The 26,207-nt window shown below is 36.2% G+C and overlaps 1 protein-coding gene and 1 pseudogene across 2 annotated transcripts in view; one reads left to right on the forward strand and one right to left on the reverse strand.

Annotated features, from left to right (window-relative positions):
• WDHD1 (WD repeat and HMG-box DNA binding protein 1) overlaps positions 1 to 26,207 on the forward strand; it is a 62,951-nt gene that overhangs the window by 1,356 nt on the left and 35,388 nt on the right. For both annotated transcript variants that reach the window (XM_059055701.2, XM_067028445.1), the window contains exons 2-10: positions 132 to 224; positions 11,129 to 11,240; positions 15,639 to 15,790; positions 16,464 to 16,575; positions 16,752 to 16,802; positions 17,789 to 17,884; positions 21,088 to 21,180; positions 22,006 to 22,112; positions 22,331 to 22,472. In XM_059055701.2, coding sequence (XP_058911684.1) covers positions 148 to 224; positions 11,129 to 11,240; positions 15,639 to 15,790; positions 16,464 to 16,575; positions 16,752 to 16,802; positions 17,789 to 17,884; positions 21,088 to 21,180; positions 22,006 to 22,112; positions 22,331 to 22,472 — 942 coding nt within the window. In that variant the 5' untranslated portion in view covers positions 132 to 147. The remainder of the gene's footprint in view (positions 1 to 131; positions 225 to 11,128; positions 11,241 to 15,638; positions 15,791 to 16,463; positions 16,576 to 16,751; positions 16,803 to 17,788; positions 17,885 to 21,087; positions 21,181 to 22,005; positions 22,113 to 22,330; positions 22,473 to 26,207) is intronic.
• On the reverse strand, positions 9,399 to 10,593 carry LOC131751867 (Krueppel-like factor 17; annotated as a pseudogene).

The raw sequence follows: 26,207 nt of genomic DNA on the forward strand, positions 1-26,207 counted from the left end.
GTGCCCCTCGGGTGGGGGAAAAAGGGCTGCCGAGGGCGTGTCCCGCAGGAGACCAACCTCCCTTCTTCTTGTTCAGCCCCCCGGCTTTCCCGTCCTTTAAAATAATACTGACTTTTATAAAATATTTTCAGATAGGTAAAGGAAAAAATGCCAGCTACACAGAAGCCGATGAGATATGGGCACACAGAGGGACACACAGATGTCTGTTTTGATGATTCCGGGAGGTAAGGTACTTTGAGAAACAAAAAGAACGTTTCAGGTGTGAATGTTAGAACAGTTATTCTTGTATGTCATGTAAGCAGTTCTGTCTAAAATTACTCATCCAGATAGAAATAAGGTTGATATCTAAAACGGCACATAAATGTTCTTAGATTTACTGTCTAATTTGGACCAGCATGGCAGTTTTAGTATATCAAGAAAGCCAACGAGTGTGAAATCTTACTTCCAGAGGAGTTGGAATGATATGAGCTTTCCCTCACATTTCCCTTTTGTTCACTTCTTTTCTGCATCTCACATTATCAGTTATTTTGTCAGAACGGTAGCTGCCTGCTTGTCAAATTTAGTGGCCCATTCTAACTTTTCGGTATTTTATCCTCCCTTGCCTCTTTCCTTTTTAAAATTGTTTTTAACTTTCTGACAGCTTTTTTTCTAATTTATTTTCTCTGCTTGATTCCTAAATGGTGGTATTTTCTCAGGGTTATTCTAGTCCCTGTGGAGGGGTATAATCAATAAACAATCTGTGCGAGGAATAGAAAAGAGTTTTATTTGAGCCAAACTGAGGACTATAGCCCAGGAGACACAGATTAAAGAAGCACTTGAATTGCATTCTGTCGAACTGCAAAATGGGGGAGGCTTATAACAGCACAGACTGCAAAATTACATAAGTTGTTTGTGAGAATTATAATTGGAGTTGCAAGAAGTAAGGGTGCTTGTTAAGTAAGGATTAGGGTCCAATATGGTTGCCTAGTTATAAGGGGAGACCTTGAGACCATAAGGTTGCAGTTGGCAGCTGCTCTCAGATATTATTTTGAGAACAGCTAGTGGTATCCTTGAGTATACAGTTCAGAAAATTCAAGTTCTCAGTAATGCAGGAACATGTCTAAAACTATCCACAATGGCCACCCAGCTCCATTATTGAATGCCTGAACTGCAGTTACTCTTTTTTGATTTTTAAGTGTATTCTTTTCTTTCATGGTTAAAGCAGGTGTATGGTGTATGTTTGACAGGCCATAAGACAGGCTGATCTAGTTAGCATAAAATTTAAGTTAAATGATGTATAAGCCACAGTGATTTCCCCATACCTCAATATGTGAATATTTTTTCCATTGTCCGTTTTGTCTTTCTAAATCCCATTGCTATGCAGTACTGTCCAGTTGTATGACTTCTGCTGTCACTCCTATATTGATTCATTCATTGAACAAATATTTGCATGTCTACTCCACTGGAGCTAGGGATACAATAGCGCAAACAAAGCACAATCTTTTCCCTTATTGACCTTAAGGTCTTTGTAGATTGATAGACATGGAGTACAGATTAATCGCAAAAATAAATGTACATTTAGAATTACACTTAGAAATATTAAGTGATATATGCAGTGGTAAGCATATATGAGGGGAAGTTGGTCTAATTTGAGGAGGCAGGGAAGGCGTCTCTGAGGGAGTGTTTCTTCAGATGAGATCTGAAGATTGAGTTAGACATTAATCAATATAAAGAGATGGGTGATGGTGGCAGTGGGGTGGTGATGTTGGCATTCCAGGCAGAGGGAACACTCTGCAAAGTTCTAGTGGGGTTAGGGATCATGATATTCTCAAAGAACTGAAAGAAAGCTAGCCATGCTTAAGTGTAGAGAGTGATGTACAGATTGGTGAGAGATAAATTTGTGAAGGTAGGGAGTGGACATCCTATCCAAGGCCTTCTTTCTTTATTAAGGAATCCTGTTTTTATTCTAAAAGCAGTAGGTAGGTATTAAAGATTTGAAGCAGAGAGACGTGATCAGTCTTGTTTTTGAAAAGATACCTAAAGAATGAATTGGAAAAGGAGCAGGAATGGATGGATGCAAAGAGACTATTAGGAGGTATCTGTATTAGTCCGGTTGAGTGTGATGGAAGCTTGGACTAGAGTAGACATGGGTATGGAGAAAGAGGATATATTCAGGAAATATTTAAAAGGTGAAATCAGTAGAATGGATCAGATATTAAAGATGAAGAAGAGGGAGGTTTCTGGCATAACATCTGCGTTTCTGGATGTTTGGGGAAGTAATTGGCCATTAGGAGATACCTGAAACATTTGGAGAGGAGCATATTTCAGAGGTAGAACGGGGTGGAGATTATGAGTTTGCATTTGAACCTAGTTAGTGTAAGATTTGAGAAATCCAACTAGAGATGTAGACAGTTAGATAAATGGGTCTAAAGATCAGAGGAGAAACTTGAGTTAGAGATAGAAATCTACATCTTCAGCTCATACCTCCTGGAATTCAGGATTGAGGTACTGGCTGAAAATCTAAATGGGGGAGTTGTCAATATACAAGTGATATTTAATGCTATGAACTTGGATGAAACCACCTAGGGAGGGAGTGAATGTATTTTTAAAAAAAGGTTCAAGGGCTAAACCCTGGGTACTCCAGAATATTTAGGGATCAAGTAAGAGAAGAAGGATCCGGCTAAAGAGAATAAGAAGGAATGGCTAGAAAAGTAGAAAACCAAGACACAAGAATGGTATCAGTAAGCCAAATATAAAGTATTTTAAGGAGGAGTAAATAATAAACTATGGCAAATGCTGCTTGTAGTGATGTGGAGGCTATGGATGAGCTTGAGCTTTTTTTTTTTTTTTTTTTTTTTAACAGAGTGTTAATGAAAGTTTTGTTGCAGTAGATTCAGGAGAATGGAAAGGGAGGAATTAGAGTTTTATGAGTATGAGGCTCAAAGAATGAGGGTAGTCGGATAGGAATGTAGAGTCAGGAAAGGTGATTTTTGTTTTAAAGTGAGAGAGATTACAGCATATATGTTAGTGGAGATGATCCAACAGAGAGAGATAAGCTGTTGTTAGAGTAGAAAGAGGGAGAATTGCTGGAGTGGTGTCTTTGAGTAGATGAGAGGAGCTACGCTATAGTGAAAACCAGGAGAGACTGGCCAAAGATGGGAACATGGTCAATTTTATAAGTAGAGGGAAGGAGCACCTAGGAGGAATAGGGAGAACATGTGAATAATGTCTATAGATTGCTTCTGTATTCTGAGTGAAATAGGAAGTAAAGTCATCAGTCGAGAGTGGACAGGAGGTAGAGGCTTGAAGAAAGAGGAGTAGATATGAGATAGATGGCTAGTAGATAGGGAAAGTTGAATGGACTAGGAAAATGTAATTGGATTGCAGGGCAGGACTAAAGATCTAGTTCAAATTAGTGATCATGAGTTTAAAGTGAGATCAAACAACCTGGTTATGTGTTTTCTCCAGCCCTATTTAGCTCTATAAGTGCAAATTTATTAATAGGCAGAGAGTTGAATTTAACCAGGGTTTGGGTTTTTCTGGGTAAGTATGACAAGGTGAAACGGGCAGGGGATTTGAGAGTAATGCAAAGGAGTGATTTTAATGACAGACTATGGAATCTAAACCAGAGTAGGAGGGATGTGAGAATTTGAGGGAGTGAGAAACAGTAAAAGGTAGTTTCCATAGATTTAGATCCTAACAGAATTTAAAAATTGTTGGAGTTAGGATATTAAGGGTATAAGATGAAATGATAAGTGATTAGGATGCTTAAAGTTGAGATTATGAAGCAGTTGCATTGTTGGTAAAGACAAAATCTTGGCTGTAACCATGGGAGTCTGAGATGGGGTGGAGGACAAGATTGAGTGTCAGAAGGTTTCATCTACATGGTTATTGAAAATACTAAGAATTATGATAGGAATAGTGTTGTTAGAGAAGGAATAACAATGAGCCTTGTGCCAAAAATCTTTAGGGAACAAGGGGGATTTCTCTTGAGGAATTTGTAGCTAGTCTGATGACAGTTTCAGGCCTTTCTTTTTTTTTGTGGTACGCGGGCCTCTCACTGTTGTGGCCTCTCCCGTTGCGGAGCACAAAGCTCCTGACTCACAGGCTCAGCGGCCATGGCTCATGGGCCCAGCCGCTCTGCGGCATGTGGGATCCTCCCGGACCAGTGCACGAACCCGTGTCCCCCGCATCCACAGGCGGATTCTCAACCACTGCACCACCAGGGAAGCCCCAGGCCTGTTTTGTTTTTTTTTAAAGAGAGAGTAGGGTGTGGCAATAGAATGGAAGTGGTAATGAAGTGCAGGAAAGGCCCACCTCCAGATCCCAGAGGGATGTAGAAAAGAAATCAGCCACCACTTAAGAGGGCTGAAGAGGAAATGGTGTCCTCAGAGGAATGTTCAGAAAAAAGCTGATTTTGCTGGTGCCTGACGATGAATCTCATGAGACCCAGTGGAAGGGTTAGGGAGGGGTGGTCATATTAGGGAAAGAACATTGCTGTGGGACGATAGAGGATCCAGATAGTGAGAAATGCCTTGGTAATCATTGGCTTCTTAGAGTTATGTCATAAAGAGGATAAAGGCATGATAGAATTAGTCCTTTGCTGGGACTTCCCTGGTGGTCCAGTGGTTAAGACTTCACCTTCCAATACAGGGGGTTTGGGTTTGATCCCTGGCCAGGGAGCTAAGATCCCACATGACTGCAGGCCAAAAAAACCAAAACATAAAACATAAGCAGTATTGTAACAAACTCAATAAAGACTTTAGAACTGGTCCACATCAAAAAAAAATTTTTTTTTAATTAACCCTTTGCTCTGAAACTTACAATAGATTTCTTAATTTATCACCTAAACCAGCACACCTTTGAGAATGGGGAGAAGGATTTCAAAATAGTTAAAAGTACAGGTTTTTTTGAATTATTTTTTGATTGGCAAATTATTCTGTTTTGGTAGGTCTGTAACAGATTTCTCTTCAAAAACTATTTCAAAACAATTTTTCCTAGAAAAAATTTGTGACATTAAAAAACTTCTGTACATTGAATGTATAATCTAAACATTAACATAAGTAAAATAGTCATTCTTGGCATGTATTCACGTACTTTAATCAATTTTTTTAGTCTGTCTAATATGATGTAGCTGATATTTTTCTGAAAATTTTTTTTTTCACTATACTCATATTTATTTTTCTTATAAGACTGGCTGAAGTCTTCTTCAGAGTTGCATTTTATAGTTAATAAATTTGACATGAGACCTTCAGTTAATTCTTTTCTTTATATCATAATATTTTTCAATGAGAAAACACTCTTTTTAGGTTCTCAATACCTGGTAAGCTTAGAGCAAATTCTACTAAATGGAAGAGTCTCAATTTTTAAAAATTTGCCTTACCTGAAATGGATAAATATTTCACCTTCAGTATTTTTACAGGTTCTGTCTTTTCACCTGCTTTTAGAATACCCTTTTTTGATAATTAGGCCTACAATATTTTTAAAGACAAAATTCATCAAGTAAGTTCTCTACTTATGATTCCCTTGAATGTTTCCAAATTTTAAGCGTACTTCATTTCATTTTGGCACAGAACATAAATTTATATAGTCAAAAAGAAGAGGTCTATCAAAAGATTTTCCCAAAAGTCAAGATATTCCAAAGAGCAGTCACAGAATTTCAAAATTAAATCATTTACCATTTCACGTTTTAATATACAACTTGTTCAGTTCTCATTTGCTTCTGTAGAGATTAAATTTCAGTGTCTCTTCTGTATAAGCTCTGTTTTCATTAATTGCATTTCATTAAAAGCTTCAAAGGCTTAAGTTGAATACTTTGATTAAAGATTTCTAACTGATTTTGAACAAAATGAAACTAAGATTTAGAGAACTTGCTTCTAATAATAGTAATAACAATAATACCATCATTATAAGACAAGTTTTACAGGGTCACTCTTCAGACTCAAATATTTAAAAAATCTAATGGATGATAGGCAGCAGAGAAAGTATCGTCTTCAGCGTTGAAGTATTTTTGTGTATTTAACATCAGTTTGTTACAAAAATTTCATTCGGTTATTCTGGGTATAAATAAAATTATTTAAAAATTTTGATAACTATGGCTTCTGTTTTGATTGGTACATTATCACAATTCATTGTGCACAGTTATGAATTATAATTCCAATTCCAAGTACATTTGTGTTCCATAGATTTCTTTTTTTTTAACTGAAGTGTAGCTGATTTACAATGTTGTGCCAGTCCGTGCTGTACAGCAGAGTGACTCAGTTATACACGTATCGACATTCTTTTTTTTAATATTCTTTTCCATTGTGGTTTATCACAGGACATTGAATATAGTTCCCTGTGCTATACAGTAGAACATAGATTTCTTAATTTAGTAAGAATTTTGTTTTTACTACAGTGCTGTACTTTAGCAAAATATGTATTATTACTATAAAAATTAAGAATTTTATGTTTAACACTGAACTTTTCAAATGAAATTAGATAGAACCCCCAGTAATGTCAGATATTTCAGTTTCTGTGGAATGAACTTCCAGAAGCTTTACTTTGTTTCCATGAACTGAAGGGAAAACTAAACCATTATAGGATATCTGACTGATTTTCGTTTTAAAACCTCTGATAACATTGATATAAAACCAGTATCATTTAACTGTGTGGAAAGTTTTTTTACTAAGGGAGACAACATATTGATAGCTATTACTTTACTTTTCATACTTGCACTAGAAAACTTAGAATGAAATATGAACAAAATTAATTTAAACAACTGTCATTTGTTTTAACACTGCTTTGTCCAATACAGTAGCTACTAGCCACATGTGGCTATTTAGGTTTAAATTAATTAAAATTAGCTGAATTAAAAATTCAGTTCCTCAGTCACACTAGCCACATTTTAATTGCTCAGTAGCCAGATGTAGACCATTTCCATTATCTCAGAAAGTTTTGTTGAATAGCACTGAATTCTTATGAAAAGTCATGCTTGACAAGATGCAGACTCACTTTGTGCTACTGTAGAAGCAATGTTTTCAGGCAGTCTTGAGGTAACTACTAAGTTATTAAGTAGATGCTGATGCTTCTTCAGGAGTTCTGTGTCTACTGACTTTGTTGTGGTTGGTGTTATTACCACACCCCCTCATGGTAAATGTCAAATAACGTTTAGTTCAACTTATACTTTCATTATGAACTTTTTGAGAAGCAGAAATTTAGTGTTTAATTTTTTATTAAACATGTACTTGATGTCTTTTTTCCATCTCATTATTGAAAGGATTTTGTTTTTTTGCAAAATTTTAAAAGCATAGCCAACAATAAAATTAATATGTAGTTACTTTTATTCCTACAGTAAATGACAAAACATTATAGGAAGAATGTTCAGACTACTCCAAAAGCCCTTCAAAGGACTTCTTAACTATATTTCTTCCATATATTTCTCATTAATTCCGCTATTATTTCATTGTAATTTCCCACTGGCATCTCCAACTGGCACCTGTAACATCTCCCTCTGTGCACCTAGCTGATACACCAAATAGCCAGTAGGGACGGGGATATGAAATGCTCCTCCCATCACCACTGGAGACGGAAAGAAATTGCTTTCTAGGGGCTCATGTCTGACTCCAGTTTTTTATCAGTTAACAACTATTGTCCTTGAAAGGAGGTGTTACGTTACATCAAGAAAGGGTTGGAAAGGGAGAGATGGGTCATCACTGGTTGTCTTTCAGATTTACCTACGTGTTGAGGTGAGAACACTATTCATTGCACATGTTATACCACCAAACAAGATCATGGCAGAAGCTGGAAGCGCAAAGAAGTCTGTCAAACTAACCAATTTTGATGCAACTAATACTAATGTGTTTTAAAGTGAAAAATCAGGACGAATGCCAAACCAGCTGGATGCATAAATCAGGAATGTCCTGGGCAAACTGAGACTTATAGTCCTCTTATTTATTTCTTATAGAACCGAGACCAAGCTCCTTACTCTGGCCTTAAGGTCATCTTAAATAGGATGACCCCAATCTACTTTTTTTCCCCTCAATTTCCTGGCTTGCCTGCTCCATGTAAACTCCCCTATGCTTTACTAACTTCGTATTTTGGTTCATGTAGTTTTGTCTGTTTGGAACTGTCCTTTCCACCAATCTCAGCATATCCAGTCCTACCTGTCCTTTAATTTCCCAATGTAAATACTTTTCTTATGAACCCTACTGATTTTCCAAGTGGGAATTAGTTTTTGTCTTCTGAACATCCGTAGTTTTTTATATGGCTTCTCTTTGCCATTTACCTTTTTAAAATTATTTATTTATTTAGGCTGCACCAGGTCTTCATGCAGGACCTTTGTTGTGGCATGTGGGCTCTTAGTTGCAGCATGCGAACTCTAGTTGCGGCATGCATGCGGGATCTAGTTCCCTGACCCAGGATTGAACCTGGGACCCCTGCATTGGGAGTGTGGAGTCTTACCCACTGGACCATCAAGGAAGTCCCACCATTTACCTTTTTTTTTAAGTACCAATGTTTTATTTGGGTGATGCAAATACAGAGCATTGAGAGTGAGAAAAGGGACTTGACACAAGGAAGAATGGGAGGCAATGCCAAGTGATAGGTTGAGACTGCTTCATGACAAGCCTGGAAGAGACACAGAAGGTGTGTCCACTGGCTACTTGGGAGGTCTCCCCACTGGAAGAAATGGTGTCTTGCACCAGTTCTGGGAAGGAAGGGAAGAAGAGGGAATTTATTGGCCTGGATTTCTCCCATCTCCCATTAGTCAAATGTTACCCCAGGAGCACTAACTCTTCCACATTCCTGGGTTGCTAGTGGCTACTTGAGGTGCCAGATGCAATGTCCTGTGGGGGCATTCCATCCAAGTCTGGAAATGATGGGAGGAGGCACACTCTGGGCATGAGGCTGGTGAGTGCTGGAGAGAATCTGATTTTGTACATAAGATGTGTTCACCACAGTCCAATACTGTTTTTCTTTTACCAGAAGAGGGAACCTGGCATAATGATCAAAGACCTTTCCCAAAGTCACATGGCTAGTAAGTGGTAAATTCAGGATTTGAACATAGTCTGTCTCTGAAAACTGTCAAAGACCAAGATAAGGAACTTGAATTTTATGTAGCAGGCAAAGGAGAGTGGCGAAAGGGTTTCAAACTGGGAGTGACATAAGATACAGAGCTTTTTATAAAGCTCCCAATCTCTACTTTGCTCCATCTTCCCATGTGGCTGAATTTGGCACAAAAGTAGGTGGCCCCAGAGATGTGAGGACATCCAAGACAGTTTTTGAGGAGCCCCGACTAGGTCCAGAGCTCATATGGGCTTCCACACTGTTTCATAATCTTTCTGTCTTCATCAAAGCCTACACCTGCGAAAGAGACTAGCTAGTCAGAGGCAGGCAGGATCTGAGCAGAGAAGCCAAAATGAGGGGAAGAGCAGATTGACCTAAAGACCAGGAGCAGGAGGAGGACCAGCCATATGTCCACTGTCAGCTGGTGGGTCTGGGGATGTTGGCACCCGCATATGAGTCTTTTGGTGTGGCCTGAGATGGTCAGATCTCATGAACTGTTGGCCGCACTAGTCACATTTATTTGTTCGGTATTTGATGTGTGTCCGAGTATGTCTTCTAAGTTCTTTGGAACGGAAGAAGGACCAAGTACAGACTTCCCACATGCATTTATAGGGCCTTCCACCTGTGTTTTTGTGTTGGTGACTCACAAGGTGGGAGTGCTTAGTATAAGCTTTTTCACAGTTCTCATAGTCGCAGAGGTAAGGCCTTGAAACTGGGGATCTCCTCCTGGGAGCCCTTTCTTGGGCCCTGGAATACTGCTCTGCTCTCCGTGGAGCAGGTAAGGGCTGCTTAAGTAGGAAGGGGTCTTCCTGGGAGACTGGCTGGCTCACAAAAGAGCCCTGGGATTCCAAAGCCAGCAATAATGGGGATCCAGCTGGGGGCATCCTAAGGTTGTGGGGTTTCTAGGATGCAACATCTGATCCAAAGAGGGGAGCATTGCCGGGGCCTCAGTGGAAGGCATGGTTGGATCCAATAATGTTTCAGGTGTTAAAGGGCCTCTGTTAGAAGTTACTGTTGGGAGGCCAGAATAAGGCATTGTTCACATTCTGATGTGGGACATCATTGGAATTCCACTGGCAGGTGAGAACTGGCGGCCCATTGTGGGGCATCCTTAGATTCCCACCAAAGGTCGGGGCCACCCCTGGAATACTGGGCTCTCCTAAGGGCATCACTTGGGACCCCTTGAAAATCATCATTCCTGGCTGGGAAGGAGACATTCCCTGAGTGTAAATCATCTGGGAAGGAGTGAAAGTCACTTGAGGACAGTAGCTCACACCGTGGTCAGGCAGCGACATACTGAAGTGTGGCCCCATTTCACTGGCATTCTGCCTGGGTGCCTCAGCAGAGACCAAGGGGATCCTCTCCAGCTCTGTGCACTGAGGAACATGTTGAATGCTTGATGGGCCATGATTCCAAGAGGTGTGCACTCCACTGCTTCTGGGAGATGAAGACATGTCCAAGATGGACATTGACTTCTCAGTATCCTGCGTGGGAATGCTGTGGGCAGGTCTCTGTGAACTGGGGCAGAGCCACATGCCACTGGCTTAAGCCCTTGGCTCCCTGCTCCATCTTCACCTGGGATCAGTTGCACATTGAGACTCCACCACTTACCATTTTATTTTTGTATGTGCCCAGAGAGGACACATACCGAATGAAGAAAAGCACTCAGAAAGCAAGATTTGGGAGTTGACAGATAGCCATTTGAATAATCAGCTTTGGATAATTGAGCTCTTCCATTCGTCCATTTATTCATTCAACATTTATCAAAGCTTCTATTTGTCAGAGACTACTTTGAGCTAGAGACACAATGGTAAGCAAAGTAGACCTGGTCCCTGTTGTTACAGAGATTACATTCATTTTTCTTACATTGTTACAAATATATAAGGGATCTTATGCCAAGGAGAAACTGTAGAAAGCATAAACTTACCTTTCATTTTACAGAATAGGAGGTTAACAGTCCTTGTTATTGAGGTTTATGTATGTAAAATAAGGAAACATATTGGCTAATACCTTGATTTTATTAGAAAAGAGATAAAGTAGCATTCCAAAAAAATTGATAAGCCTAAAACTGGGTGACTTTTTAACGAGTGTGTTTCCTTCACAGTTGTATTGTAACTTGTGGAAGTGATGGTGATGTGAGGATTTGGGAAGACTTGGATGATGATGATCCTAAGTCCATTAATGTTGGAGAAAAAGCATATTCATGTGCTTTGAAGGTATTAAAACAATTACAGCAACTGATATGAAATGATACTGCCATGTGATGTTTTATACTTGGATGAAAAATATTTTATAGAAGTTTTGAATACAGATGAACTTTTTCATTTCTCTTATGAAATAATAATATTTAAAAATGTATAATCCATAATTTGCCCAAAACTTTTACAGGTAAAATCTGAATGGTTTATTAAAGGTGATTAATGGATAGTAATGATGAACCAATTAAAATATATGCAGGAAATTATACTTTCTCTTTTAAGAGATTTAAATGTATCTTTTTTTTTCTTTGGAAGAAAACTCAGTGTAGTTTCAAATTTTTAGCTCACTAATTCAGATAACTTGAGGAATTGTACTGGAAAAAAGGACTGTTTCATTAACTTTTTCAAGATATATACTTATTTCACATTTCTAATGTTTTATGTAAAGTAAATATAGGAATGAGATGTTAGTTACTTGGAGAATGGAGATATGTTTTCAGAAGGACTTTGCAAACTAAGTATCTAACCTTTTTATTTGTGATGAATTTTAAGTTGAGTGTATTGTATTTGGATAGGAAAAAAAAATCTTTCTACAGAATTCATATTTTTTTCAAACCCAGACTCATTAAGGTAGATGAGATGGTCTTTAGATACTTTTTTAAAAATGGTCATATATAATGGAAAATGTATTCCCAGGAGAAAAAATATAAATGACTAATGTATGAGCTAAATCTCACTAATAAGCAAAGAAATGCAAATTAAACAATTGAATTTTTTTTCCTGTAAGATTGACAAGGATGAAAAATATTACTGATCCCAGTAATTGTGAGGGCTTGGAGAAGTATTTATAAAGGAAAGACAACTCTTCTGTGTTTCTCCTTTACTGTCACACTACCATGCTGACAACACTTCTGACACCAGATATATGGGTTTTTCCCCATATCAGTAAGTTCTTTGCAATACTGGGTGTCCTACAATTCAGTTCAATTTTGACATTAACTGGAGTTAGCTCAGGCCTCACAGGTTAAGGTCTCAGTCCCACGAGACTATCCCCCACTTCAGACACCAGTCACAAGTATTAGGTCCCCAGATTACCTACAACTTCTGTTCATCTTGGCTGCAAATGGGGATTTCCATGACCCCCTCCTTGGATAAGATCATTTGCTAGAACAGCTCACAGAAATCAGGTTTACCAGTTTATTACATAATAAAGGATACAGATGAACAGCCAGATGAAGAGAACATGGTGTGAGGTCTGGAGAATGGAGATGTGGAGTTGGGGTGCACCACCAACCTGGAAGCTCCTTGAACCCCATGTTATTGGGATTTTTGTGGAGGCTCATCACATGGGCATGACTGATTTTTAACTTCATTTCCAGCCCCTCTCCCCTTCCTGGATGATAGGGGTGTGGGGCTGAAAGTTCCAAGCTTCTGATCATGACTTGATCTTTCTGGTGACCAGCCACCATCCTGAAGCTATCCAGGAGCCCACCAAGATGCATCTCATTAGAACAAAAGACATTCCTGTCACCCAGAAAGTCCGAGGGATTTGGGAGCTTTGTGTCAGGAATCAGTCAAAGACCAAATTTTGGAACAAAAGATGCTCCTGGTGCTCTTATCACTTAGGACAGTTCAAGGGTTTTAGGAGCTCTGTGCCAGGAACTGAGGGTAGAGACCAATATATATTTTCTGTTTCACAGTATTTTCACACAGCAGTTGCTGGAAGTATAACTGATGAACTTTTTTTGGAATAAATTGATAATGATATATCACAGTTAGAATGCACACTGTCATTTCTGGCTGTTTACCCTAAGGAAGTACACACATTCATTTGTGTGGATAAGAATATTAGTAAAACCGTTGTTTATAATAGCAAAAGAAACAATTGAAGTGTCCCTGAATAGAGAATACATTTTATAAATTTTGGTAGTCATATAATGTAATACTATGCAGCCACTAAAAAAATGCGGGAGTGCTGTATACCTTCATTTGGAAAGATGTTTACAATTAATTGAAAAAATGAAAAATAGAGTTTCATAACAGTGTGTTATAGAATAGTCTTATGTTTGTTAAAATAAAGGATTTAAGTACACAAATATTTGTAATTTGCATATTATAGAATAAAGTTAAAAAGACTGAACCACAACATGTTAATGGAAATTACTTCACAAGAGTAGGGAAACTCACTGTCTGCCTAGGACAGTTTCGTGGTTTTTTTTCCCACAATAAGTATGTACCGCTTTTGTATACGAAAAAGACTTTAAAGAAGAAAAAAATGAAAGTGGGCTTATGGTAGTTTACTGGGGCTACGGTAACAGGTATCTGGGCTTAGGATTTAGACATGTCTTTTAGGGGCCACTATTCAACCGACTACAAGGCTCATATTCAGTGCTAAAATGTTTGGCTTTAGGAATGGAGTTTATAGTTCTTCAATGAAATGATGTTACCAAATAGCCTTGCAAAGTTGACAATTTCATTTAAAGCATAATTGCTTATAAATATGTAAATACGTACTTTATGGATTCCGTGCTATAGGGAAGTACAATTAGGTGCTTTATTTGAGAACAAAGCAGAAAAAACATCACCCTCCAAAATAGTGAAACTGGGATATATCAACATATTTGTAGGTAGTAATAGTTAATGCTTGCATAGTATTTTACGTTTTCTTTAACAAAGGTAAGGAGAGGTACCTGGAATTATCTCCATTTTATTCTTGGGAAAATCAAAGCTCAGAGGAAAGTCAGATGATACAGTAAGGAACATAGTGGGCGCAAGTCATCCTGTGCTGGGTTCCATTCCTCCCTGTCCACCAGGGAGAAGAATAGTCTGACCAGATCTGGACCACAGCTCTGATCCTTTGCATGTTTTTGTTTTTTTTTTAATTTTTACTAGTTGACACCGTATACTGGTAGTGATTTGATTTCCCAGTAGATTTGTTTGAAAATGAATTCAAAGCAAGGCCTTTATTCAGGTCTCCCAGGTGAGTAGTGCAGTTATATACTTTAACATTTTCACATGAATAGAGGGCTAAAGTTTTGTTAAAGAATTACCAAGATTCTTTACTAGAGCTAACTGAGGATGCTTAGTCAGTATTCTACTAAGAAATCTGTCTGCGAAGTAAAGCACAGCCAAGGTTGCAAAATTTCTGTACATGCACACAAATAAATAGTTGGTGTTTCTGCAGTTTTGCCAAAGAACACTTAGCAGCATCAGTGTTGTATTGAGTTGGTTATAGCTTTTTGTTGATTCTCTTCTGGTTTTCACATTTAAATTATTGTTAGCTTAACTTCAACATTATGAATTTAGTTTATTATGGATTTAATTATATACAGTAGTTGCAATGTAGGCATAAACAGTATTTTTCACCAGTTTTCCAGTAATTGAACTTGAAGGTGTTTATCACAGTTCAAATTTGAATCATCTATACTGTTATTTGAACAGATGTATACATTTCCCCCAATATCTCTATAATGGTAATATGTCATTGTATTACCAGGTTCTTTTCCCGTTAGAATGGGAGAAGATGCTGTAGATAAGCTAAGTGTCCTAAGTGCGCAAATACAGCTGAGACCTATTGCTATAGGGTAAAGTATGTTCATTAACAAACTTGAGTAGTTTGTTTCTTTTGGTAGTTATCATTTAATATAAATTAAGAAATTGACCATATGATATACCAAATTGTGTATGAGGTTGGTAGACTATGACTTAGTCCATCAGGACTTAATTCCTCCTGGGTAAGTAATAAAATTAAGGTGGTAGGGAAGATCCCTGACCTTTTATGATTCTTAGCTAAAAGCTGTGCCAAACAATGGTGTTTGCAGATCATTTCGGATCCTAAAAACTTTCTATTTAGTGTTTTTAAAACACTAAATAAACACTGTGCTTCCACTGCAGGGGGCACAGGTTTGATCCCTGGTTGGGGAACTAAGATTCCGCATGCCGTGCAGTGCGGCCAAAAAAAAAAAAAGGAGCCATGAATTCATGGATTCGCATTTAGACTTTACCCTACTCTGAAAAGATACCTAATGATTGTTTTCTGGAAACACAGGGCAATACTAATAGTGTCCATTGTGCTCTACCCTCATTGAGATTAGCTATGTTTTCTTGTTCTGAGTCTCCTTCTTATGACACTTGGGAATCCACAAAAACACTATTTAAATACTTTTCTTGCCAGACGTACAAGAGAAATCAGAGGCTAAAAGTTTGGCTGATGAAGAGGGAATTAAATTTTCTAAAGGCAGCAAGTAAATTTTTCTTGCTAATAGCCATTTCAGAGAAATTATATATTGATTATTTTTCTCTTGACATGAACTACATTTATAAGTTTTTTTCTGTTTTTTACCGGATTTTTAACTATGGAGAGACTCCCAATTAATTAACTAATTTTTGCCAATGTTTCTTTCATTTTTCTTTTAGAATGGGAAATTGGTCACTGCAGTATCTAACAATACTGTTCAAGTGCACACGTTTCCTGAAGGAGTTCCAGATGGTATATTGACTCGCTTCACCACAAATGCAAACCATGTGGTCTTTAATAGGGATGGTGCAAAAATTGCTGCTGGATCTAGGTAAGACTCTTTGATATCAGAAAATGAAATAATATTAGAACAAAATGGCCTCATTCATTGAATTCAGGGTAACATTTTCAGGACTCTGTACCTTCTTTGTTGTTGTTATTTAATTATTATATTCAAGTCTTCTTTCTGGTAAAGGTTTTTGATGACAAACTTGTGCTTCTTTGTGAATTGAGGTATATTGCTTTGCCAACAGCCTGCTCAGTAAATGCTGGAAAAGATTGGGGAAAGATGATAGTTGGATACAAAATTTAAAAAATTATTTTAGGTACAACCTAGACTGTACAATCAGGATTTTTGTTGTTTTTCTTGTTGCTTATTTGTCATAGGAAAAAAATGTAATTGGTGAATTGCCGAGTTGGAGTAAAAGGCATAATGCTTTTAAAAATGGTTGTGGCTGTAATTAGATTAGCAAATAATAGAAACTTAAGATCTAACTAAGGAAGCCACTTTCTAAAAGTATTTATATTTTAACATATGGGAAATCTTGAGTTATGTTTTTAGCATCTTTATAGACCAAAACTAAAAGGTAATATGGGTGCCAAATTTCACATGTTGCTATAAAGAAATTATGGCATTTACTCTTATTATTTTGAAATATTTGGGTCATAGCTTTTGAGAGCCTTTTGTATTGGCATTTATTGATGTATGTTACTCTTGTTCTTAGTGATTTTCTAGTCAAAGTTGTGGATGTGGTGGATTGCAGCCAACAGAAAACATTTCGAGGACACGATGCCCCTGTTTTAAGTCTTTCCTTTGACCCTAAGGACATCTTTCTGGTAATCATTTTTTTCCCTCTCTTTTTGCATTTTTTGCGAATATGTTTAAAACTGTGAGAGAATTAGCAGAAAGTTTCACACAATTGTTAAAAGCCTCTTTAATTTATCAGTTGAACCAGTCTCCATATGGTATTATGGCTGTAACTGTAGAGAAATCTATTGTTTTGTTCCTGCAGGCATCAGCTAGTTGTGATGGATCTGTCAAGGTGTGGCAAATTTCAGATCAGGTAAGCTCATCAATTTGAATTTAAAACTTTTTGCCTATTTCCATCATATATATTGGGCGTTACATAATGTTTTATTGGACCAAGTTAATAATTCTTCTTCATAGTTTCTTTCTTTTGAGTAGCATTGAATATTGGTTTTGTGATCAAATTCCCCAGCAATCTAAGCAAAAGTAAATATGTTGAAGACTAATTGATTCTGTATCTAATCACAAAAGGAAATTCAAACGTTATATATTTATAAGCTAACTACCATATGTTGGTCCCCAGATGTTGGGGATATGAAAGTAAGGCATGGGCCACACTTGATTTGGAGAGTCACATAACTTACTCTGACGCAGCCTGGTAATGGCTTTAAAGGAGGTATGAAGAAAATGCTTTCTGGATTGGCAGAGGGAACACTGAACTCTTCCTGAGGCAATCAGAGAAGGCTTGGCATTTCTAGGAATGATGTGGCTGATGAGAAAAACATCCTCACAGATATGCTTCAGCTCATAGCCACAGTTTCTTCCCTCACTTTTGAACTATTTAAAAGGATTGACTTTGACACCTTAACATTTCGTAGTAGATCTCTCAAGTTTATTTTCATAGTTACTTTAAGATTTTAATGTATTGGGGTTTTTTTGGTTTGTTTATTCAGTGAGTATACTGTTTGCTTATTCTACATAGGAAATGCTCCTATTTGAGTTAATTATTTAAGACTTGGGCTTTTTATAACTGTGAAAAACTTAAAGTAACTTAGGTAAATCAAATATTATAATTAGGTTAAAGTGAATTAAGTTGCTTTTTTCCGAGCTATCTATCAGTTTGAAGAAACCACTTATTAAATGTACTCAGTACTGCATATCTCTTTTTGGGAGAATTTTCATAAGGGGAAATAAATTTTCTTTTTTTTCTTTTGGCATTTTATTTTTCATTTTTATTTATTTAAAAAGATTATTTTTCAGTCACAAGACTTACATTTTCTTGTTTTGTTTTTTTTTAATCAGACATGTGCTATTAGTTGGCCACTGCTGCAAAAATGCAATGATACAATAAATGCAAAATCAATCTGCAGACTTGCTTGGCAGCCAAAAAGTGGGAAGGTGAGTGACTCTTATTTTGTTTTTTCTTTTGTTTTGTTTTTTAAATATTTATTTATTTACTTATTTGGTTGTGCTGGGTCTTAGTTGCGGCACACGGGCTCCTTAGTTGTGGCATGCGAACTCTTCAGTTGTGGCATGCATGTGGGATCTAGTTCCCTGACCAGGGGTGGTGGAACCTGGGCCCCCTGCATTGGGAGCACAGAGGCTTAACCACTGCACCACCAGGTAAGTCCCTTATTTTGTTATCTTTGAATGTAAGAGTAGTTTTTTTAATTGTAACTATTTCATTTAGATTATAAATTTTAGAGCTCCAAGCAAATTAATTATTATTGAAATGCTGTAAGAAACATTTCAGCTTTTTAAAGTTTCTTTTTTGAAGAGTACATTTGGCAGGAATGAATTGATTTTACCTTTTTCTTTACATTCATGTTTTATGGGACAACTTTGGAAACAGTCTTGTTATATCAACTCTTACTACTAGTGTTTAACATTTTGGAGGTACTAGCTGATACAGTTACACAATAGAAAGATATGAGAGGTTTGAAAGAAGGGAAGGAGAATGCTCATTATTTGCAAATGAAATGCTTGTATACGAGGGAATCCCAAGAAAATCAACTGGGGGAAAAATATTACTAATAAGAAAATTCAGGAAGGTAGTTGGAAGCAAAATTAATATACGAAACCTATAGACCTATATACAAACAATAGCCATTTAGAAAATATGGTGAGAGAAAATAATGCACTAACTGTGAAATCAAAAAAGATATAAAAATTTTTTTAAAAGATAAAATAACTAGGAATAAACTTACCAAAAAATGTGAAAGAGCTATGTAAAGAAAATTTAAAATGCTACAAAGAAAAGAGTAAAAGAAGACTTAAATAGAAAAATTCTATTCTTTTTTGTTATTTATTTTTTATTGAGGTATAGTTGATTTACAATGTTATATTAGTTTCAAGTGTACAGCATAGTGATTCAAAATTTTTATAGATTATATTCCATTTAAAGTTATTATAAAATATTGGCTATATTCCCTATGCCATATAATATATCCAAAAGGATAAGCTAAAAAGCTTATTTATTTTATACATAATAGTTTGTACCTCTTAATCCCCCACCCCTGTTTTGCCCTACCCCCTCCCCTCTTCCCACTGGTAACCACTAGTTTGTTCTTTATATTTCTGAGTCTGTTTATGTTTTATTATATTTATTCATTTTATTTACTTATTTTTATTTTATTTTTTAGATTCCACATGTAAGTGATAACATACAGTATTTGTCTTTCTCTCTCTGACTTATTTCACTAACCATAATACCCTCTATGTTCATTCAAGTTGTTGCAAATGGCAACATTTAGAAAAGCACATAGAAAAATATATCCTATTCTTAGAAATGAATTCTTGTTATAAAGATGTCAGTTCTTCCCTGAATTATCTGTAGTTTTGAAGCATTCAATATAAAATGTCAGTAAGATGTTTGGGGGGCCAAATAGAACTTATTCTAAAGCCATATGGAAAAGCAAAAGTCTTAAAAAAGAGAAGTGGTAAAGTCTAATTCAATCAGATATAACATTATAATGCTATGGGAATTAAAAGTATGATACTAATTCCTGAATAGACAGCTATCAGAGATAGATCCAGTATATATGGGAATTTAGTGTATTATAAAGGTGGAGAAAAGGAGATTTAATAAATGTTCTGGCAAAGGGCATAAATACCAGGAGGTGAGAATTACCGAGAACCATCTTGGAGACTTCCTATCACATGGTGAATCTCATTGTATAGGTATTTGCTGTATCATCTTTTTAACTTCTCTGTATATGTGAAAATTTCTGGAAAAAATTTATAGACTCGACAATATGAAAAGTAAAAAAATAAATATTTCAGTGTCAAAGGACAAATGATAAACTGAGAAAAAATTTGAAACAATATGACAGAGCTAATTTCCTTAATATTCAGAGAGTTCTTATAAATCAATAAGATCCCAGTAAAAAGGTGAACAAGGACATGAGCAGACAGTGTACAGAAAAAGATACACAGATGGCTTTTAACATATGAAAATACATGCAACCTTCCATACTAAAAGAAATACAAATTGAAATATGATTGTCTATTTTTCATTTGTCAGATGGTCAGAGATCAAAAGTTTGATATATACTGTGTGGAAGAGGATGTGGCAGTTTTTATTAGAATGAATGACCAGTAGTACTAGTTCTAGGCATATATTCTATAAACATATTTATACATATGCACTACAGAGTATGTATAATGAAAATGTTGTATCATTGTTTATAGTAGCAAAAGATTGTAAACATCCTGAATGTTCATTAATAGAGAACTGGTTAAATAAACTGTGGAATTTATTCCTGAAAATGGAATACTCTGCAACTGTTAGAATGAGATATATCTGTGTGTCTTCACATGGAATAATCAGTCTTTAGATATGTTAAAAACATCAAGCTGTAAAGCAGTAGATATAGATAGTAGATAGTATGCTACTGTTTAATTGTATGTCTACTTGTATATATGTATATATGCGTTCTTATATAGTCTATGCTTAATGTTTTTTGCCTTTGGGAAGTAGGAATAGGATTTAGGGATTGGAGAGAGACTTACTTTTCAATGTATGACCTTTTGTGTCATGTAAACTTTCAAGGGTACATTCTGCACTAAAGTGATAGTTGGGAAATCCAGTATGTATTTCTTCTTTGCTTATGAAACATTAATTAATTTTTAAAAAATTTAAACATAGTTTTACTATTCATAAATAATACATTTTTCTTCTTTTTTTGATAAGCATGGAAAGAATATGTCAGTTTTATTTTTTCTACTAATCTGTTTTTTGGAAGTATATGTAAGAAGATAAGTTTCCTTTTCCAAAGATATTCAAAGTATTCTGGCTCTGTTTCTCTCCTGCCAGCAAATAAGATGAATGTTTAGATCCAAAGGGCTTATATTCCTTAAGAAATAGTATTAAAAATATTAGTAACTGTAAGTTCTCTGTCTTTCAGTGCAAGCAATACAGTGATCATCACCCATTCTTTATCAAAATTTTAAGTAGCTTTCTGAGTTTTGTTAGTTGCCAATTAAAATACAAATTTGCTTTTATGTTTTGTAGTCTTATTTAGATGAATTTTCTGCTTTTTTTTCTCTTTAAACTTAATTTAGTGTAAACTTTTGTTTAAATCATTTATCTTTCCTAATAGTTACTAGCAGTTCCTGTGGAAAAATCTGTTAAGCTATATAGAAGAGAAACTTGGAGTAATCAGTTTGATCTTTCAGATAATTTCATCTCTCAGGTAGGTTTTGCAAGTGATACTTTCAGTAGGCTAATGGGAATATTAAATGCATACTTTGCTTTAATACAGTTACAGCTAAATATTGTTGGAAATGGAGAACAACTCTGGACTGCTGTGCATGTGTCCACCTTCTACCCCTCAGCCTTTCTTCACTTAATGAATAACTAGTAGATAAGTCTTTGCTAGGTCCTATCTGACCTTCCTCCTTTGAAATTTAGTAAGAAAAATCTTTTAATTTATAAGAAGTCAAATTTAACCCTAGCATAGTATTAGAATAGGTAATTCTCACATTATTAGTAATATTTATTGTTAAGTGAGTTTCACTGAGACTTGTGACTATAGACACTGGAGTTTTAAAGCAGGAATGGTTGTTAGTCTGTGTTTCTTTCTCTCTCTCTCTCTCCCTCCCCCTGCCCCCTTCTCTCATATATATACCCATTTTGCAGTTAGGAAACGGAGGCCCATTAGGTCAGCAATGGCTTAGTACAATTCACTTCACTTCCTAGTTCTCTTCATCTTGATGGTGACTGCTAAGAAGATAGCTTGTGTTGTCTTTCTTTCTAGGGTAAAAACGTTTTTTTGCTTTTAAAATTGTGCTAGTGTAATTTTCTTGTGATAAAGTAAAAGCTGCTATTACTTTGATTGTTGAATATTATTGAAAAAGAAAGTTAAAAAGTAAGCAAACTTTGTCTTGCTGTTTGTGTATCAGATTTAATTAGAAATTGCATACAATAAGGGTTATAAAAATTTGAATTTGGTAATAAAATGAGCTTTTAGTTTTAAATTATATGAAATTATTATTTATTTATTGTTTTTCTTTACTAGACCCTAAATATAGTAACCTGGTCTCCTTGTGGACAATATTTAGCTGCAGGGAGTATTAATGGTTTAATTATAGTTTGGAATGTGGAAACCAAAGATTGCATGGAAAGGTATGATTCAGTAAATCTTTTGTCTCTTTTTTGCTTATTTCTATTAGATTTTTGTTTTCTTTATTATTAAACATTTCAAATCTGCAATCATTAGATTGTTAAAATGCAGACATATAGCCATGTTTATCAAAACTTTTTCTAACTAAAATTTACCTAAAGAAATGTATAGCTTATATTTTTCTTGACAGTGTTTTAAGAATTCACTTTTTAATTTTTAGGGTGAAACATGAGAAAGGTTATGCAATTTGTGGCCTGTCGTGGCATCCTACTTGTGGTCAAATAGCTTATACTGATGCAGAAGGAAATCTAGGAGTCCTGGAGAATGTTTGTGACCCCAATGGAAAGATGACAAGCAGTAAGGTAATAAGTAATAGGGTAGAACAGTTTCTTCAAAGTCCTTCTGTGGTCATATGAATTTGGGAAGCACCAGAAACTACATTACTTTCTTTGAAAATTATAATTTATGTTATTAGATGCTCAGTAATGCTCTATCACAAAGAACGTTTAAACTTGTTTAACCTAATGTTTCCCAAATACATTTTACTGAGGAACTTCTTTCCTCCATATAATATCTATTAATATTTCATGGCTTTCCAAGGAATACCTTTGTGAAAAACTAATATTTTAGTATCCTGGTGTTCTCGGTGTTTTTAGTTAAATAAATGTTTTATAGATGAAAATTAGTTAATAACTGTAACTTAGTTTAGCCTAAGTTTTTCTGTCATGAATTCCCTTAACTCTTAGAGCTAACTATATACTTCTTATGCTTAGCTGCACAGCCTGACTGAGCTGCTTTAAACAGGCTGCCTTGTTTTATACTTCCTTGTTTTTGTTCATTATTTCCCCTGAGGTGCCACTTAGCTTACCTGAGTCCCCAAAGATTCAGAATTTGGTAGCAGTAGGTACTTAAAAGTGGGGCCGAAGGGACTTCCTTGGTGGTCCAGAGGCTAAGACTCCACGCCCCCAATGCAGGGGGCCAAGGTTTGATCCCTGGTCAGGGAACTAGATCCCACATGCTGCAACTAAGAGTTTGCATGCTACAACTGAAGATCCTGCGTGCCACAACTAAGACTCAGTGGAGCCAAATAAATAAGTAACTATTAAAAAAAACAAAAAGTGGGGCTGAAAACAGGAGGGTTGATTTAACAAGCAAGTGGATCCCTCCAGTCTCTGCGACAGTGGGCACAGCTAGGTAACTGCCCTCCCTCACCCCTGTATACATTCTGGCAGAAAGCTGGAGATTTATTCTCTAAGATAAGGGAAAACAGAGGTCACTGATCCAGGGACACTGGGTACAATTGAGTGGTGTTGGGTGAAGGAGGAATACTGTACTGAAAAGGATTAAATGAAAATGTATATACTTGAACGTTGAAATTCCCAGCTCACTTTTTTATTTTTTTGTGGTACGCGGGCCTCTCACTGTTGTGGCCTCTCCTGTTGCGGAGCACAGGCTCCGGACGTGCAGGCTCAGTGGCCATGGCTCATGGGCCCAGCCGCTCTGCGGCATGTGGGATCTTCCCAGATCGGGGCATGAACCCGTGTCCCCTGCATTGGCAGGCGGATTCTCAACCACTGCGCCACCAGGGAAGCCCCCAGCTCACTTTTTATACTTGGCTCCCAGAGCATTGTCAGCCAGTCTTATGTTTTTCAGGCAGCAGATTGGAAGATCTTTGGGGAATCAGAGAGATTCTTTATTTTATTTTATTTTTATTGAAGTATAGTGATTCATAATTTTTAAAGGATGTACTCCATTTATAGTTATTATAAAATATTGGCTATATTCCCTGTTGTACAGCATATTTTTGTTGCTTATTTTATACAGTATAGTTTGTGCCTTTTAATCCCCTACCCATATATTGCCCCTCCCCCTACCCCTCTCCCCACTAGTTTGTTCTCTGGATCTGTGAGTCTGTTTCTTTTTGTTATACTCACTAGTTTGTTATATTTTTAATATTCCACATGTAAGTGATATCCTATAGTATTTGTCTTTCTCTGTTTGACTTATTTCTCTTAGCATAATACCTTAAGCTCTAAGTCCATCCATGTTGTTGCAAATGGCAAAATTTCATTCTTTTTTTATGGCTGAGTAGTATTCCAGTATCTGTCTAACTTCTATCTATATCACATCTTCTTTATCCATTCAGCTGTTGATGGACACTTAGATTGGTTCTATAACTTGACAACTGTAAATAATGCTGCTATGAACATTGGGGTCATGTATCTTTTCCAGCTAGTGTATTTGTTTTTTTTCGGATGTACACCCAGGAGTGGAATTGCTGGGTCATATGGTAGTTCTATTTTTAGTATTTTGAGAACCCTGCATACTGTTTTCCACAGTAGCTACACCAATTTACATTCCCACCAACAGTGTAGGAGGGTTCCCTTTTCTCCACATCCTTGCCAATATTTGTTATTTGTGTTCCTTTTGATAATAGCCATTCTGACAGGTGTGAGGTGATATCTCATTGTGGTTTTGATTTGCATTTCCCTGATGATTAGCAGTGTTGAGCATCTTTTTGTGTGCCTGTTGGCCATCTGCATTTCCTCTTTGCAAAAACATCTATTCAGCTTTTCTGCCCATTTTTTAATTGAGTTGTTTGTTTTTTTGGTTTTTTGGTTTTTTTGTGGTACACGGGCCTCTCACTGTTGTGGCCTCTCCCGTTGCGGAGCACAGGCTACGGACGCACAGGCTTAGCAGCCACGGCTCACAGGCCCAGCCACTCCGCGGCATGTGAGATCGTCCCAGACCGGGGCACGAACCCGTGTCCCCTGCATCGGCAGGCGGATTCTCAACCACTGCGCCACCAGGGAAGCCCGAGCTGTTTGTTTTTTGATGTTGAGTTATATGAGCTGTTTATGTATTTCAGATACTAACCCCTTATCAGTCATATCATTTGCAAATATTTTCTCCTATTCAGTAAGTTGTCCTTTTGTTTTGTCAAAGGTTTCCTTTGCTATGCAAAAGCTTTTTGATTTAACTAGGTTTCATTTATTTATTTTTGCTTTTATTTCCTTTGCTTTAGGGTTCAGCTATGAATAGCATTTACATGGTCATAATAAATCTAAATACTGTAAGTTGATCCAAGCAAAATGAGAATATATCTATATTGGGTGGACAGGAGTAGGAGAATGGTGTATATGCATACAAGGGGAGTAGTGGTGGTTGCAAAATGGCACCAAATCCTCATCTTTCTTAACAGAAAGAAGTTAGTAACATCTATTAAATAGATAATTAAAACTGAAAAATCAAAAAGTTTCACTGGAATATGATTTACAAATGTGGAGGAAAGTATCAAAAGAAACAATTGAGAGCAGAGAAGTAAGTCAGAGGCTGTGCAGAGGATTGTTTTCATTTTTGTATTAAACCTTATAACACTGACTAATTTATATGCATGTCTAACGTTGATTAAAAAGAAAATTAAATTGAGAAATAATTTTTAGTTCAACAACAATGTCCTGTTGTAGAGCACAGGGAACTATATTCAGTAACCTGTGATAAACCATAATGGGAAAGAATATGAAAAAGAATACATATATGTATAACTGAATCAACAGAAATTAATACAACACTGTAAATCAACTATATGTCAATAAAATTTTTAAAAATTAAAAAAATTTTAGTTTAAAGGTCACCTCTTATAAAACCTTAACCCTTCTATCCAGAATTGCCCAGTCTCTCCTTTTTGCTTTTACTCCTCATAGTACATGTTTCTGTTAACAACACTTCTCACCATAAGTTAAAACCCTCATTTTTGATAAGAAAGTCCAAAAAAAATTTTTAACCAACTTGAGTACATAAACTTTTAGGACTATGGATAAAATAGTTAAATATCTTCTTATAGCATTTATCAATAATTAATTTAATTATTCAAATCATTTGTTTAAACATATGAATTTAGAAGTATTTTTTCTGTTCTCTCATTTCTTTAAATGTCAACTTTCCAGAACACAGTTATATGTACTTCCATCTAAAAGATTTGTGATATAGTCCCTTTTGAATCCATTAATGGTGTTCTCATTAGACTTTTATACCCAACTATAAGTTTCCATTGACTTAACATTGTACAGTTTTTATTCGTTCTATAGCAATAATTG

The sequence above is a fragment of the Kogia breviceps genome, chromosome 3 (genome assembly GCF_026419965.1).
Source record: "Kogia breviceps isolate mKogBre1 chromosome 3, mKogBre1 haplotype 1, whole genome shotgun sequence".
Lineage (NCBI taxonomy): Eukaryota > Metazoa > Chordata > Mammalia > Artiodactyla > Physeteridae > Kogia > Kogia breviceps.